Here is a 15,200-nt window from a genome sequence, read left to right as displayed (position 1 = left end):
CAAATCGCAACTTTCCTTGTATGTCACAAGCAGCAGTTTTTAAGAACAGTATTCAGTGGCGATAAAGGGGACTAGCAGCGAATAACTGAACTGTCTCAGAGTCTTATGAAGAGGTGAGGTGAAGGACCCACACTAGGAGTTAAGTTCGCCAAGTGCGTTAGTTCTGTATGTAAGATGGCCATTTTGTAGTTTCAATAGAACAATTTTCCTGTTTCTCAGATATTGTTTTCCGAAAATATTTGTTTTTCTCAATTTTCAACGACTACCAAAGTGTCAAAGCGGAAGTTCATCTTATGTCCAAATGAATCAGGGTTTTAGCAGAACGCATTTTTGAAGTTAACATTACAATACTTAATTTTTTTACAGCACTTACCTTGAACCAAAATAGTTGAACAGTGAAACTTACTCAATGCTTTTTAATTAGTGAAAGCATGATTTACGCTATGTATAAAACCTTCTCAGTTAGAGCTTACATTTCCTTACCGTAGTAGTTGGAAGATTTACTTGCCTTTATGGCAGGTCACATTGCTGTTCCCGGCCTGAAAAATAGTAAAAGGAGTAGATTATACGAGAACAGATTGCAGGGCAAAAAAATTCTCTGTATATGTAGCCACAAAAAATAGGCCAATTACTTTCCCATATAACAACTGAGAAAAATATGATGCTCCTTTATAAGGAATGAAACAGCCTATCTGAACAAAGAACTGGTTGCTGAATGGTAACAAAATGCTTGGAGCAGAATGAAAAACAGTTCCACCTCAGCTTGTCATCGAGAGCAAAGTCATTAGAGATGAAGCACAGCGAATAAGACGAGGGACGGAGGATGGGATCCGATACTGACTTTATCCCAAGGACCACTCCGGTTGTACGGTAACTAAACAAGTCGGGGAAACCACGGGAAACATAAATCAAGCCGGACGCGGTTTTATCTCTTTTCCAGCCCCCATCCCATCCCCCACTTTGTCTTCATTACTGGACAAATTCGAAATTCTCGGTACAAAATGAATAATGGATTTCTGCGAAGAGAATTCTTCCCTAAACTCCATAAGTGCACTTGTCAATAGATATGCAAACTTCTAATTCGAAATAACTGTTATAAAATATTAAATAGAATGCTTTCGTTTAGGTGTATCACTTAACACGACTTTTTTTTACTTGTGTTCATATGATTAAAAAAGCTGGAAAGACCTTTCCGGGCCTAGTAAGAGAAATATATCGCCCAGTATAGCGCTGGATGTGGGTCGTAGTAGTACGAGCAGTAGCGCGCTTAATGAATAGCAGACTATCATAGGAAAAACGAAGTATAACCGCAACTGAACATGCCGTTATTAATACTGTGGTTTCGTGTTTCTAGTGACGTTTTAATGTCATGAAGCAATGTAACTATTTTGTGAGACTTAGGCGCATGCAGATCTCTTGTTTTAAGATTAATAATTGAGTAAACCCCTATCACAACATTCAGTGACCCGGATGAGATACTCGTAGGGGATCAGAGTTAGTGGTATGAAAGTGACAAATCAGCTGGCTGAAAGAGTAGAAGGCCTGATATTTTAAAACAGGCGTTACTGGACTAGTTACGTTCGTTTAACGATATGTTATCCCAGTATATCATTATCGAAGTCATGTACAGAATGAGAAACACGCTGCAAGGCCTTTTATCCGTTAAAAAATGGAAAAGGTTCCCCGTAATTGAGTATTTTGCTTTCCTGACTATTGTAAGAAAAAGACATAATATGCTTTTCGCTACTGCTAAATAGAAGTATGGGAGAGTAAGTATATTTCATGTATGATTTACCAACGTGCTATTCTTGAAACTGCTTCTGTCTTTCTATGTCGTACAGACAACTGAAATGGTACAATACTAATTTATTTGATTTCGTTTCATGATTATGGTAATACGACAAAGCTGCTGATTCTTAGCATCTCTTCATGAACGTAAACAATTAACCTCTCAACTGAACTTGGCTGTAAGTTCAAGACACCTGGCAAAGGGACATCGTCGTCAGATCTGTTTTTTTTGTTTTTTTTTTGTTTTTTTTTTTTCTGTTTTGTGGTAGGTTGAGGTACAGCGGCACTGGTGGATATCGGTCTTACTGCCTTGGTGTAAGGGTAAATTTGTTCTATCCTGCACATTGAAGATGCGTCGGAGGAACCTACAGTCCCATACCACCCTCCGACGATGAAAGTTCAAGGTAGCAAGCAATAGGTATCACAACTACGTAGGTACTGATATTGGTGGTCGTATGATGGTCGACACGTATCGAGTGGTCGTATCAAGGCTAACACTTTAATAGCGGCGATAACAGGGCTATCGTTAGCCATGTTCTGAATCTGAGTCTTCAAGGACAGTGAGAGGAACAGGGTGGCGGTGCCAGTGCTGGGGAGTCGTCGTGCCAATGTTCTGTAGGCCGGTGATCATGTCATGCAGGGCATCCACTTTGTCAGGAGACACCTCGTCTTCTCTCGAATGGACGTCTTCAGAGTTACCATGTTTCTAACATGGTAACTACTCTCGTGATGGGAGGGGCATGCAGGCACCACCGAAGCACCTTATTCTGCAGGTGCTGGAGGTCTGCATCCGGGAGGCACTAATCGTGGCCCATGCAGTGGAGCCATAGGTGAGGGTAGGGTGGACAACCAGCTGGTGAAATCGGAGCTTGGTTTCTAGGTTTATTGCCGGCCGCGGTGGTCTTGCGGTTCTAGGCGCTGCAGCCCGGAACCGCGGGACTGCTACGGTCGCAGGTTCGAATCCTGCCTCGGGCATGGATGTGTGTGATGTCCTTAGGTTAGTTAGGTTTAAGTAGTTCTAAGTTCTAAGGGACTGATGACCTAAGATGTTAAGTCCCTTAGTGCTCAGAGCCATTTGAACCATTTTTCTAGGTTTATTTGCCTGGTGTCAGTTTTGGGTGACGTATTCTGCGCTTCGATGGAAAAGCAACTTTTTATCCATCCAGACACCTAAATATTGGGTATCAGGGGACCATGGGACCTGAACGCCTGCAATAGTGACGTTTTGGCGGAGGATTGGGCGCCGTTTGGTGAAGTAGGCTGCCGTAGTTTTGGCGGCATTGAGGGCAATCTTGTTTGAACGACACCAGGTCACTGTCGCATCCACCTGCCACTGGAGACGACCAATGAGCTGGTCTGTGTTCCGGCCGGTCGTACAGAGCGCCATATCGTCGGCGTATAGTGCCAGGTGGCAATGTGGGATGACTGGCAAATTATTAACATAAATGATAAAGAAGATGGGAGACAACACGTAAGCTTGAGCATTTTTCTTGCTGAGTAACTAAGAAGCTTCTATTGTGGAGAAAATTATCTATGATCTTGACATAGATGTCTGGGATGGGCATCTGTGTCAGCATTTTGTACACAAGGTTGTTCTGCCAAATCGTGTCGTACACGTTTTGTAGGTCAAGGAAAACCGCCGGCGTCGATATGGAGGAGTTAAAGCCCTTTCTGACACGTTCTGTGATCCTAAGAACTTGGAGTTCAGCCGAGAGGTAGGAAGCGAATCAGAACTGTTCCAGACAGATTGTCCCAACCACCGCTAAAGGCTGGTACATGGGGTGGAGGATCAAAAATTCTAGAACCTTTCCCATGATATTCAGAAGGCTAATGGGCCTGTCATTAGTAGGGACCATAGGATCCTTTGAGGGCTTGGGGATTACAATCAGTTGGGCCTGCTTCCACTGTGGGAGGAAGGGGGGGGGGGGAGGTCGGTTGTTAGACCACCTGTTGTTCAGCATGCTGCTAAATAAGCCCAGTAGTTTTCACAGTAGTCAGTGGAGGTGTTTAAGATGCCATCCAAACATAGAGCCGACTGCCCACACTTCCGCCAGACGATTCGTTGGATTTCCGCTGGGGACATAAGGTGAGAGCTAGTCAGAGGTGATCTTAGTCTGAAAGCGCCAACGGCCGCCAGAATATCGTGGTCATCCTGATTAGGCTTAAGGTCCTGGATGAGCAATTGGTTCTGGTCCTGAAACGCATCAGCCAGAATTTCTACCATATGCAGGGCATGATAAGTTAAGCCATCCACTGTGCGAAAGGGATGGTTGATCTTCACTACAGAGCACAGTAGGGCTCAAGCAACAGGCCATTCTGGTTCATGTTGGAGGAGGAAGGTGGACCTCTTCTCCTCCCATTGTTCAGTTTTCCAATTGGCGAAGCAGTGGCAAAATTCACGTTGGAGACACTTCATGCAATGCTTATCCTGAGGGTCATGAAACTGTTTTCTCCACCTGCAGTAGCGGTGTTTCTGGATTTTGAGTTCACACAATAGGGGAGGCAAGTCATTCAGTGGGGTTAAAGCTCTTGGGAGAATGGAAGTCAATATCTTGCTGGATTTTCATGGTTAAGTAATCAACAGCACCAACGAGATTGGAAGGCATTGTCAGGTCAAGGTGTTTCGAAAATTTGTCCCAATCTATGATGGTCAAGGCAGAACGGACGTCTAAAGACAGAGTGACGTCGGTAAGGTGTAGGAGCGTGGGTCGTGGTCAGAGGCCAATTCGTGGAGCGTTTCCAACGAAAACTGCACCAAAATGTTGTTGAAAATGGCCACATCCAGAACCTCCGGCTGCTGTTGGAGGGGACTGTTATTTGGGTAGGAGTGTATGAACCACAGACTGACAGCGTCAGAGGATCCTCCAGGTCAAGGTGTAGTGTGCCCTTTGGATTAGCAATGTGAGAATGCCAAGCTAGATGCTTGGCGCTGAGATCTGCTCCAACAATGAGTTTGTGAAATGATGTCAAGGTTCAGAGGTCCGCTTCAAAAAGTGGTAGGTTAGGGCTCAAATACGCCTTAGCAAATGTAATGGCATCAAGGCAAGTAGAAACAGTGACCGCTGTAGCGTCTAGATGTTCTAGTGGTTGGAGAGCCTCGTGATTATAGATGAATGTCTTATGTAGGAACACAGCCAGGCCCCCACCTTGGCGATAGTCAGTGTGATACCAGACCAAGTTGCAGAGACGAAAATAGTTGGTGCGTTTCGGATTGGTTTCTGAGACTAGTAAAATCATACGGTGGTCTTAAAGGAAGGTGTTCATTTCAGTCTTTTACATTTAATGCCGTTAGCATTAAAAATACAGCTTCATCCCAAAAGGGCTGATGGTTGTGTAGTGGGCGATTCGTCATTACAAAAAAATCTGTCCGAGCCCATCAACAAGAACGATGGGTCTTTTGAGGTGTTTCATGGAAGACAGCCCAGATGTCGGGCTTCGTGAACAGAGAGATGACATGGAGGATTTCTCTCGTGTCATCCTGGAAAGAAGCTTCTACCTGCACCACTGGGGATGGTGACTGGTGGAGAAGGTGCCGCAGTGGACGACTGTAGCACTTCAATAGGTGGGCGTGAGTAGGCTGCAGGCAGTCTTTCAGTTTAGTAGGCGTTGGTATTCGTCACAGAAGATGGATGAACAGGAGGAGGCTGAGCTACAGCAGCGAATGTGGTCGTAGGTGACGGAGTCGCAGGGGACTACTGTGTCACAGATGCGTCAGGTGCCTGAGCATCAGTGGTGGAATGGTCGTCGGGTTTACTTCTTACGGAGAAACTGGTGCTGTCCCGCGATGGCGGGGGTGGCCGATTGGTCCTTGGTTTCCTTCTTGGAGAGCGGGAAGACTTCGTAGCCTTCTGGTGTATAGATCAACCCTTCCAGGAGGCCAGATGGTGGGGATCGTGAGAGGCCCATAAGGGAGGGCACACGTGGGTTTTTCTGAGACCAAGAGTATGCAGCACACAGACGCGTGTGAGCTGTCGCACTTGACACACCGAAGGGGCACTGAGCAGTAATTCCTGAGCGTGTTCCAAGCGTTGACACTGCGGCAGAGATCAACCCTTCCAGGAGGCCAGATGGTGGGGATCGTGAGAGGCTCATAAGGGAGGGCATACGTGGGTTTTTCTGAGACCAAGAGTATGCAGCACACCGACGCGTGTGAGCTGTCGCACTTGACCAAGAGTATGCAGCATACCGACGCGTGTGAGCTGTCGCACTTGACACACCTAAGGGGCGCTGAGCAGTAATTCCTGAGCGTGTTCCAAGCGTTGACACTGCGGCAGATGTTCATGTGATCGAATACGCAACATAGTACACAGGAAATAGCTGCTCTCAACACATATCATACCTGTCCGACTACAATAACGGCTGCGAGAAACAGGTCTGTTGGCGACTACAGGGTTGACTGTGGTGCTCCACGGCTCCACGGACATGCCACAGTCTTGACTTTGAAGACGTGCCCCTCAAATTCGAGAGTGTGGCATGTCCGTGGAGAACAAGAGTCAACGTCCTTCATCATGCAGAAGACAAACCAACGGCGTGTATTCGAAATGTTGCAAGTGCCATGGGCTTCTGTAGAGCATACAGGTCAGAGGTCATTGTCTCTGTTGTGGGCGATCTGTGAAGCGGGAGATTTGAAAGTTATTTCATCCTCAAGCGTATCAGCCAAATCGTGCTCGATACTTGGCAGGAAAATGGTTTTGAGGAAGCTGACCGTCCAGAAAAGGCACACAAAGAGTTGTGGAAGATCTTAGTCACAAATTAATATATTGACATGTTTCGATACATCGTCATCATAGCTATGATACAAACAAAAGTAAAACAGTATAAGAAGGTGCCTCAGGAAAAATACACTCCTGGAAATTGAAATAAGAACACCGTGAATTCATTGTCCCAGGAAGGGGAAACTTTATTGACACATTCCTGGGGTCAGATACATCACATGATCACACTGACAGAACCACAGGCACATAGACACGGGCAACAGAGCATGCACAATGTCGGCACTAGTACAGTGTATATCCACCTTTCGCAGCAATGCAGGCTGCTATTCTCCCATGGAGACGATCGTAGAGATGCTGGATGTAGTCCTGTGGAACGGCTTGCCATGCCATTTCCACCTGGCGCCTCAGTTGGACCAGCGTTCGTGCTGGACGTGCAGACCGCGTGAGACGACGCTTCATCCAGTCCCAAACATGCTCAATGGTTGACAGATCCGGAGATCTTGCTGGCCAGGGTAGTTGACTTACACCTTCTAGAGCACGTTGGGTGGCACGGGATACATGCGGACGTGCATTGTCCTGTTGGAACAGCAAGTTCCCTTGCCGGTCTAGGAATGGTAGAACGATGGGTTCGATGACGGTTTGGATGTACCGTGCACTATTCAGTGTCCCCTCGACGATCACCAGTGGTGTACGGCCAGTGTAGGAGATCGCTCCCCACACCATGATGCCGGGTGTTGGCCCTGTGTGCCTCGGTCGTATGCAGTCCTGATTGTGGCGCTCACCTGCACGGCGCCAAACACGCATACGACCATCATTGGCACCAAGGCAGAAGCGACTCTCATCGCTGAAGACGACACGTCTCCATTCGTCCCTCCATTCACGCCTGTCGCGACACCACTGGAGGCGGGCTGCACGATGTTGGGGCGTGAGCGGAAGACGGCCTAACGGTGTGCGGGACCGTAGCCCAGCTTCATGGAGACGGTTGCGAATGGTCCTCGCCGATACCCCAGGAGCAACAGTGTCCCTAATTTGCTGGAAAGTGGCGGTGCGGTCCCCTACGGCACTGCGTAGGATCCTACGGTCTTGGCGTGCATCCGTGCGTCGCTGCGGTCCGGTCCCAGGTCGACGGGCACGTGCACCTTCCGCCGACCACTGGCGACAACATCGATGTACTGTGGAGACCTCACGCCCCACGTGTTGAGCAATTCGGCGGTACGTCCACCCGGCCTCCAGCATGCCCACTATACGCCCTCGCTCAAAGTCCGTCAACTACACATACGGTTCACGTCCACGCTGTCGCGGCATGCTACCAGTGTTAAAGACTGCGATGGAGCTCCGTATGCCACGGCAAACTGGCTGACACTGACGGCGGCGGTGCACAAATGCTGCGCAGCTAGCGCCATTCGACGGCCAACACCGCGGTTCCTGGTGTGTCCGCTGTGCCGTGCGTGTGATCATTGCTTGTACAGCCCTCTCGCAGTGTCCAGAGCAAGTATGGTGGGTCTGACACACCGGTGTCAATGTGTTCTTTTTTCCATTTCCAGGAGTGTATATACAAAATGGACAGCAGTTTCCATCAATAACTGCAAGTATGTACAAAAACAAACGACATAAAGGTGGGTACATAAAGCACTGAAACTACTGCTCTCATATAGCTGAGGTCTGATGCCAAACAGACCTACACTGAAAAACATAGTGGTAAGGAGGAGCTTCAGTCTGGAACCGAGCGACCGCTACGGTCGCATATTCGAATCATGCCTCGGGCATTGATGTGCGTGATGTCCTTAGGTTAGTTAGGTTTAAGTAGTTCTAAGTTCTAGGGGACTGATGACCTCAGATGTTACGTCCCATAGTGCTCAGAGCCATTTGAACCATAGTGGTAAGGAAGTTAACTGCCAATATCAGATGGTGATACCAACCACACAGACAAAAGTTGGTTATCAAAGAACGTAACCACTTATTTTTGGAAAGTGTGTCTGGTTTGATGTTGCTCGTCAAAACGAATTTCTTCCTGTCCCAACATGTTCATCTCGAAGTAGCAATTGCAACCTACGTCCACGATTATTTGCTTGGTGTATTCCAGTTTCTTCCTTCCTCTACGGTTTTTACCACCAGGAAAGCAAATACACTGGACAAAAGTCATGAGGGACCCCCTTTTGCCTATCGTAGTGCAGCATTGCGATGTGAAATGGACACGACAACTCGTACAAGTGGTTAGACGTCCCCTGCAAAAATACTGAGCCATGCTGCCTCTGCAGCCGTCCATATGTTCATCAAACAAATCACGAATAACTGAGGCCCAGTGACATGACATTGTTGTTTGGGAAAATGAAGCCCATGAATGGTCCAGGTGGTCTCCATGTAGTCGAACATAACTATGATCGGTTCAGTTGGTCCAGCAGACCCTCTCTATTCCATGCAAATGCAGTCCACACCATTGTCGAGTCGCCATCACCTTACACACTGCCTTGCTGACCACTTGCGTCAATGGCTTCCTAGGGTCTAGGCCATACTGAAACCTTACCATCAGCCCTTACTAACCGAAATCGCGACTCATCTGACCAGTTACGGTTTTCCCATAGTCTAGATTCCAACAGATACGGTCACGAGCCCAGGAGAGACACTGCAGACGATGTCGCGCTGTTAGCAAAGGCACCAGCGTCGGTCGTCTGCTGCCAAAGCCCATTAACGCAAAAGTTCGCCACACTCTTCTAGCGGATACGTCAAATATTGATTTGTGCGGTCATTTCACACAGTGTTGGTTTTCTGTTAGCACTGACAACTCTAAGCAAACGTCGCTGCTTTAGGTCGTTAAGTGAAGGCCGTCAGTGGTGAGAGGTAATGACTGGAATTTGGTGACCGTACAGGCTATTGACACTGAAAGCGTTAAAAGTCTATTTGTTTCGTCGTGCGACTATACTTATATCGGAAACCTTTTCACATGAATTACCTGACAGAAAATGACAGCTCCGCCAAAGCGCTGTCCTTTTATACCTTGTGTACGTGATACTATCGCCATCTGTACACATGCATATCGCTATCCCATGACGATTTTCACCTCAGTGTAATTTAAAATTTTACAGTGCCTTATGTCAGGGCCAGTATTTACACAGTTGGTAATTTTCGTTACTTGGACATTATGTAGTCGTCTAAGGCACATTTCTGTGCCTGTTTCATTGCCGCATTATATATACGGAATTTCACAATTCCTACTACAGTTTTCTAGGAGCTGTGGAGGTGGCTTAACAGATGATGTTTTGATACGGAATCCATGTCAAAACTAATCCATGTCAAAACTAATTTATCGACGTGTTTCGATGTATCATCATCAGACATAGCTTTGGTAACAATAAAGAAAAACCGCCTAAGTATCTGCCTCAGGACAAATAAATACGTAAACGGATTGCAGTTTCCATCAGTATTAACAATGAAGTACAGAAACAAACCGCACAAAAATGGGCACTTAAGATATATATAGCTCTCATATAAGCGGAGCCTGGTGCCAAACTGACCGTAAATCGAGAACTGTAGTGGTAAGGAAAACAAGTGCCGTCAACTGATGGGGTTAGCAACTATACAAACAACAGCTATCAAATAACCTCATACCTATAAAAGCATAAGCTGCATAAATCGTTTGAGTGCCATACGAACTATGGTTATGGCCGCACTACATGAATCAACAGACTTTGAACGCAGAATGGTATTTGGAACTAGACACATCACAAAAGTTGGGAAGTATCAAATGTTGAATCGTAAACTGAAGAACAATAAATAGATAAAATATGAAAAACATAGAAACAAGCAGTGATACATCAGTAAAATATGCAGGTATGCCGAACCTCACATTCAGAACTGGAAGTATTGTGTATCATGGCCAAGTATAGCCAATAAAATCATCCTGCCATAAAATTACAAACACATCATGTCATCCGTAAAGTAAGGAAAAAATAATCTGAACAGCGTACAAATCGATGTATTCATTACACTGAGTCATGGGCTAGTGGGATATAAATGCACAGTTGGGGGTAGTATCGCGTATCCCTTGTACTCGGGTGATTCATATGAAAAGGTTTTCGACTTGGTTATGGCCCCACAACAGGAATCAGAGACTTTGGCTGGCCGAGCGGTTCTGGGCGCTTCAGTTCGGAACCGTGCGACCGCTACGGTCGCAGGTTCCAATCCTGTCTTGGGCATGGATGTGTGTGATGACCTTAGGTTAGTTAGGTTTCAGTAGTTCTAAGTTCTAGGGGACTGATGACCTCAGATGTTAAGTCCCATAGCGCTTAGAGCCATTTTTGAGAGACTTTGAACGTAGAATGGAGGTAGACGCGTGGAACATTTCGGAAACCATTAGGGAATGCAGTATTCCGAGATCGACAGCGTCGAGAATGTGCCGAGAATAGCAGATATCAGACATCACGTCTCATCACCGGCAACGCAGTGGTAAATGGCCTTCCCTGAACGACCGAGAGCAGCTACAATAACGTAACGTTGCATGTGCTAACGGAAAAGCCACATTGCATGAAATAACCGCAGAAATCAATGTGGGACGAACCACTAACGTATCCGTTAGGACAGTGCCGCGAAATTTTTGGTTAAGGTCTCGCGAAATATGGCGTTAAAGGGCTACGGCACCCGACGATCGACGTGTGTGCCTTTCCTTGCAACACGATGTCGCCCACAGAGGCAGTCCTGGGCTCGTGACCATATCGGTTGTACCATAGACGACTGGCAAACCGTGTCCTGTTCAGATACATTGGTGAGAGCTGTTGATAGGATTAGAGTGAGACGCAGAAAACAGGAAGCCGTGGGCCCAGGTTTCCAGCAAGGTACGGTGAAGGTGATTTGGCTTCATAATGGCGTGGACTGTTTTACATGGAATGGAGAGGGTCCTCTGATCGAACTGAAACGATCATTGACTGGAAATGGTTATGTTCGCCTACTTGGAGACCATTAGCAATCATGCATGTACTTCATGAACCCAAACAACGATGAAATTTTTATGGATGATTAAGTGCCATTTTTGCCGGCCCAAAACGGTCTGCGATTTATGTGAGAAACATTCTGAACAATTTGAGGGAGTAGATTGGCCACCCAGATCGTCCGACAAGAATTCCAGCCAAAATTTACGTGACATTATCGAGCGGTCAGATAGTGCACAAAATCGTGCACAGGCAACATTTTTACACTTATAGATGGCTGCAGATGGAGCATAGCTCATGATTTCTGCAGGGTAGTTCCAACATCTTGTTCAGTCCGTCCCACGTCGGTTTGCTGCACCACGCCGGGCAAAAGGTGGTCCGACGCGGTATTACGAGGTATCGCTTGACATTTGTCAGCTCACTGTATACGAATAGCCATGTTAGCCTTTAAAAATACACGGGAAAAGGTGTTGTTGTGGTCTTCAGTCCAGAGACTGGTTTGATGCAGCTCTCCATGCTACTCTATCCTGTGCAAGCTTCTTCATCTCCCAGTACCTACTGCAACCTACATCCTTCTGAATCTGCTTAGTGTATTGATCTCTTGGTCTCCCTCTACGATTTTTACCCTCCACGCTGCCCTCCAATGCTAAATTTGTGATCCCTTGATGCCTCAAAACATGTCCTACCAACCGATCCCTTCTTCTAGTCAAGTTGTGCCACAAACTTCTCTTCTCCCCAATCCTATTCAATACCTCCTCATTAGTTACGTGATCTACCCACCTTATCTTCAGCATTCTTCTGTAGCACCACATTTCGAAAGCTTCTATTCTCTTCTTGTCCAAACTGGTTATCGTCCATGTTTCACTTCCATACATGGCTACACTCCATACAAATACTTTCAGAAACGACTTCCTGACACTTAAATCTATACTCGATGTTAACAAATTTCTCTTCTTCAGAAACGCTTTCCTTGCCATTGCCAGTCTACATTTTATATCCTCTCTACTTCGACCATCATCAGTTATTTTACTCCCTAAATAGCAAAACTCCTTTACTACTTTAAGTGTCTCACTTCCTAATCTAATCCCCTCAGCATCACCCGATTTAATTTGACTACATTCCATTATCCTCGTTTTGTTTTTGTTGATGTTCATCTTATATCCTCCTTTCAAGACACTGTCCATTCCGTTCAACTGCTCTTCCAAGTCCTTTGCTGTCTCTGACAGAATTACAATGTCATCGGCGAACCTCAAAGTTTTTACTTCTTCTCCATGAATTTTAATACCTACTCCGAATTTTTCTTTTGTTTCCTTTACTGCTTGCTCAATATACAGATTGAATAACATCGGGGAGAGGCTACAACCCTGTCTCACTCCTTTCCCAACCACTGCTTCCCTTTCATGCCCCTCGACTCTTATAACTGCCGTCTGGTTTCTGTACAAATTGTAAATAGCCTTTCGCTCCCTGTATTTTACCCCTGCCACCTTCAGAATTTGAAAGAGAGTATTCCAGTTAACGTTGTCAAAAGCTTTCTCTAAGTCTACAAATGCTAGAAACGTAGGTTTGCCTTTTCTTAATCTTTCTTCTAAGATAAGTCGTACGGTTAGTATTGCCTCACGTGTTCCGACATTTCTACGGAATCCCAACTGATCTTCCCCGAGGTCCGCTTCTACCAGTTTTTCCATTCGTCTGTAAAGAATTCGCGTTAGTATTTTGCAGCTGTGACTTATTAAACTGATAGTTCTGTAATTTTCACATCTGTCAACACCTGCTTTCTTTGGTATTGGAATTATTATATTCTTCTTGAAGTCTGTGGGTATTTCGCCTGTCTCATACATCTTGCTCACCAGATGGTAGAGTTTTGTCATGACTGGCTCTCCCAAGGCCATCAGTAGTTCTAATGGAATGTTGTCTACTCCCGGGGCCTTGTTTCGACTCAGGTCTTTCAGTGCTCTGTCAAACTCTTCACGCAGTATCTTATCTCCTATTTCATCTTCATCTACATCCTCTTCCATTTCCATAATACTGTCCTCAAGTACATCGCCCTTGTATAAACCCTCTATATACTCCTTCCACCTTTCTGCCTTCCCTTCTTTGCTTAGAACTGGGTTGCCATCTGAGCTCTTGATATTCATACAAGTGGTTCTCTTCTCTCCAAAGGTCTCTTTAATTTTCCTGTAGGCAGTATCTATCTTACCCCTAGTGAGACAAGCCTCTACATCCTTACATTTGTCCTCTAGCCATCCCTGCTTAGCCATTTTGCACTTTCTGTCGATCTCATTTTTGAGACGTTTGTATTCCCTTTTGCCTGCTTCATTTACTGCATTTTTATATTTTCTCCTTTCATCAATTAAATTCAATATTTCTTCTGTTACCCAAGGATTTCTATTAGCCCTCGTCTTTTTACCTACTTGATCCTCTGCTGCCTTCACTACTTCATCCCTCAGAGCTACCCATTCTTCTTCTACTGTATTTCTTTCCCCCATTCCTGTCAATTGTTCCCTTATGCTCTCCCTGAAACTCTCTACAACCTCTGGTTCTTTCAGTTTATCCAGGTCCCATCTCCTTAAATTCCCACCTTTTTGCAGTTTCTTCAGTTTCAATCTGCAGTTCATAACCAATAGATTGTGGTCAGAATCCACATCTGCCCCTGGAAATGTCTTACAATTTAAAACCTGGTTCCTAAATCTCTGTCTTACCATTATATAATCTATCTGATACCTATTAGTATCTCCAGGATACGGGAAAAGGCGACCATAATATTCTAAAGCATCAGCGAATACCTTTCATTACAGGTTTTTAGTCATTTGTCACATATTAAACTGTCACATCCCTCGAATAAACGAGAGCAGTACATATCTTCTTTCATTAGCAAGCATTTTAGACAAGTGATGCAAATGTGGAAGCACAGTGTCCTAGCAATTGTGAACGATATTACTTAATCACGAAGCACACCAGGCTACGAAGGGTGATGCTGCGCCATGAAGGCCTCGTAGGCGTACCTGAGCTTCGTCGCAGTGCAGGGCCTCGGTGGGGCCTCGGCGGTGAGCGCAGTCGCAGAACAGGTCGACACCCGCCACCATTCTGAGACCCGCCATTGTTACCGCCAGCAGCCACACCGCCTGCAGTCCCATGCTGGTTACTGGAGCATCACAAAAACACAACATTCATTCTGATTTCTTCAGTTAACCACGAGCATTGGAAAGTGGATCAACTAGCGTCGGATCTATAAAATTTGTTTGGTGCTACGCCGTTTAGGATCATCTGTAATATTCTTGGTTTTTATTGATATAATAAAAATCCTCCTCAATTGCTAGTAATTTTCTTAAATTTTTCCGTGACTGGTTTAGAACCTTAGACCTTCATTTTCAGGTGGCAAAAAATAATTACGAAAACATGAATGTTTGGCGCTCGGGCCAATCAGTCGTTTGACGTCCAAACCACGGCAAACAAACGCATGGGAGCATAGGTCCTGCAGTCAAAGCCCACGTCTGGATAGCCAGTCATTTTCATGTCGTGCTGTCCGGGTGTGCGCTGTGGTTGCTAGTCCTACGCTAACATACGTTTGTTCGACGCGGGTATGATCCACAATGACAGTCTGTTCCGATCCCCACACATTGATGGTTTCGTAGTTATTACGTGCTACCTGAAGATGAAGCTTCAAGGTTCGAAACCGGTCGTGGAACAATTTAAGAAGCTTCCTAGCAACCGAAGTTAATTTTTGTTCTATAAAAATGTTCCTCAGTTGCAGTTGCTCACCCGATCAAATATTTTT

At 45.7% G+C, this 15,200-nt stretch overlaps 1 protein-coding gene across 2 annotated transcripts in view; it reads right to left on the bottom strand.

The window, feature by feature from the left end:
* LOC126234434 (uncharacterized) overlaps positions 1-15,200 on the bottom strand; it is an 86,793-nt gene that overhangs the window by 60,975 nt on the left and 10,618 nt on the right. For both annotated transcript variants that reach the window (XM_049943130.1, XM_049943129.1), the window contains exons 2-3: positions 14,428-14,567; positions 509-539 (exon numbers count right to left, since the gene is read on the bottom strand). In XM_049943130.1, coding sequence (XP_049799087.1) covers positions 509-539; positions 14,428-14,559 — 163 coding nt within the window. In that variant the 5' untranslated portion in view covers positions 14,560-14,567. The remainder of the gene's footprint in view (positions 1-508; positions 540-14,427; positions 14,568-15,200) is intronic.

This window comes from Schistocerca nitens, chromosome 2 (genome assembly GCF_023898315.1).
Source record: "Schistocerca nitens isolate TAMUIC-IGC-003100 chromosome 2, iqSchNite1.1, whole genome shotgun sequence".
Classification (NCBI taxonomy): Eukaryota; Metazoa; Arthropoda; class Insecta; order Orthoptera; family Acrididae; genus Schistocerca; species Schistocerca nitens.
Note: the sequence above shows the minus strand (reverse complement) of the source record. Positions and strands in the feature narration are given on the sequence as shown.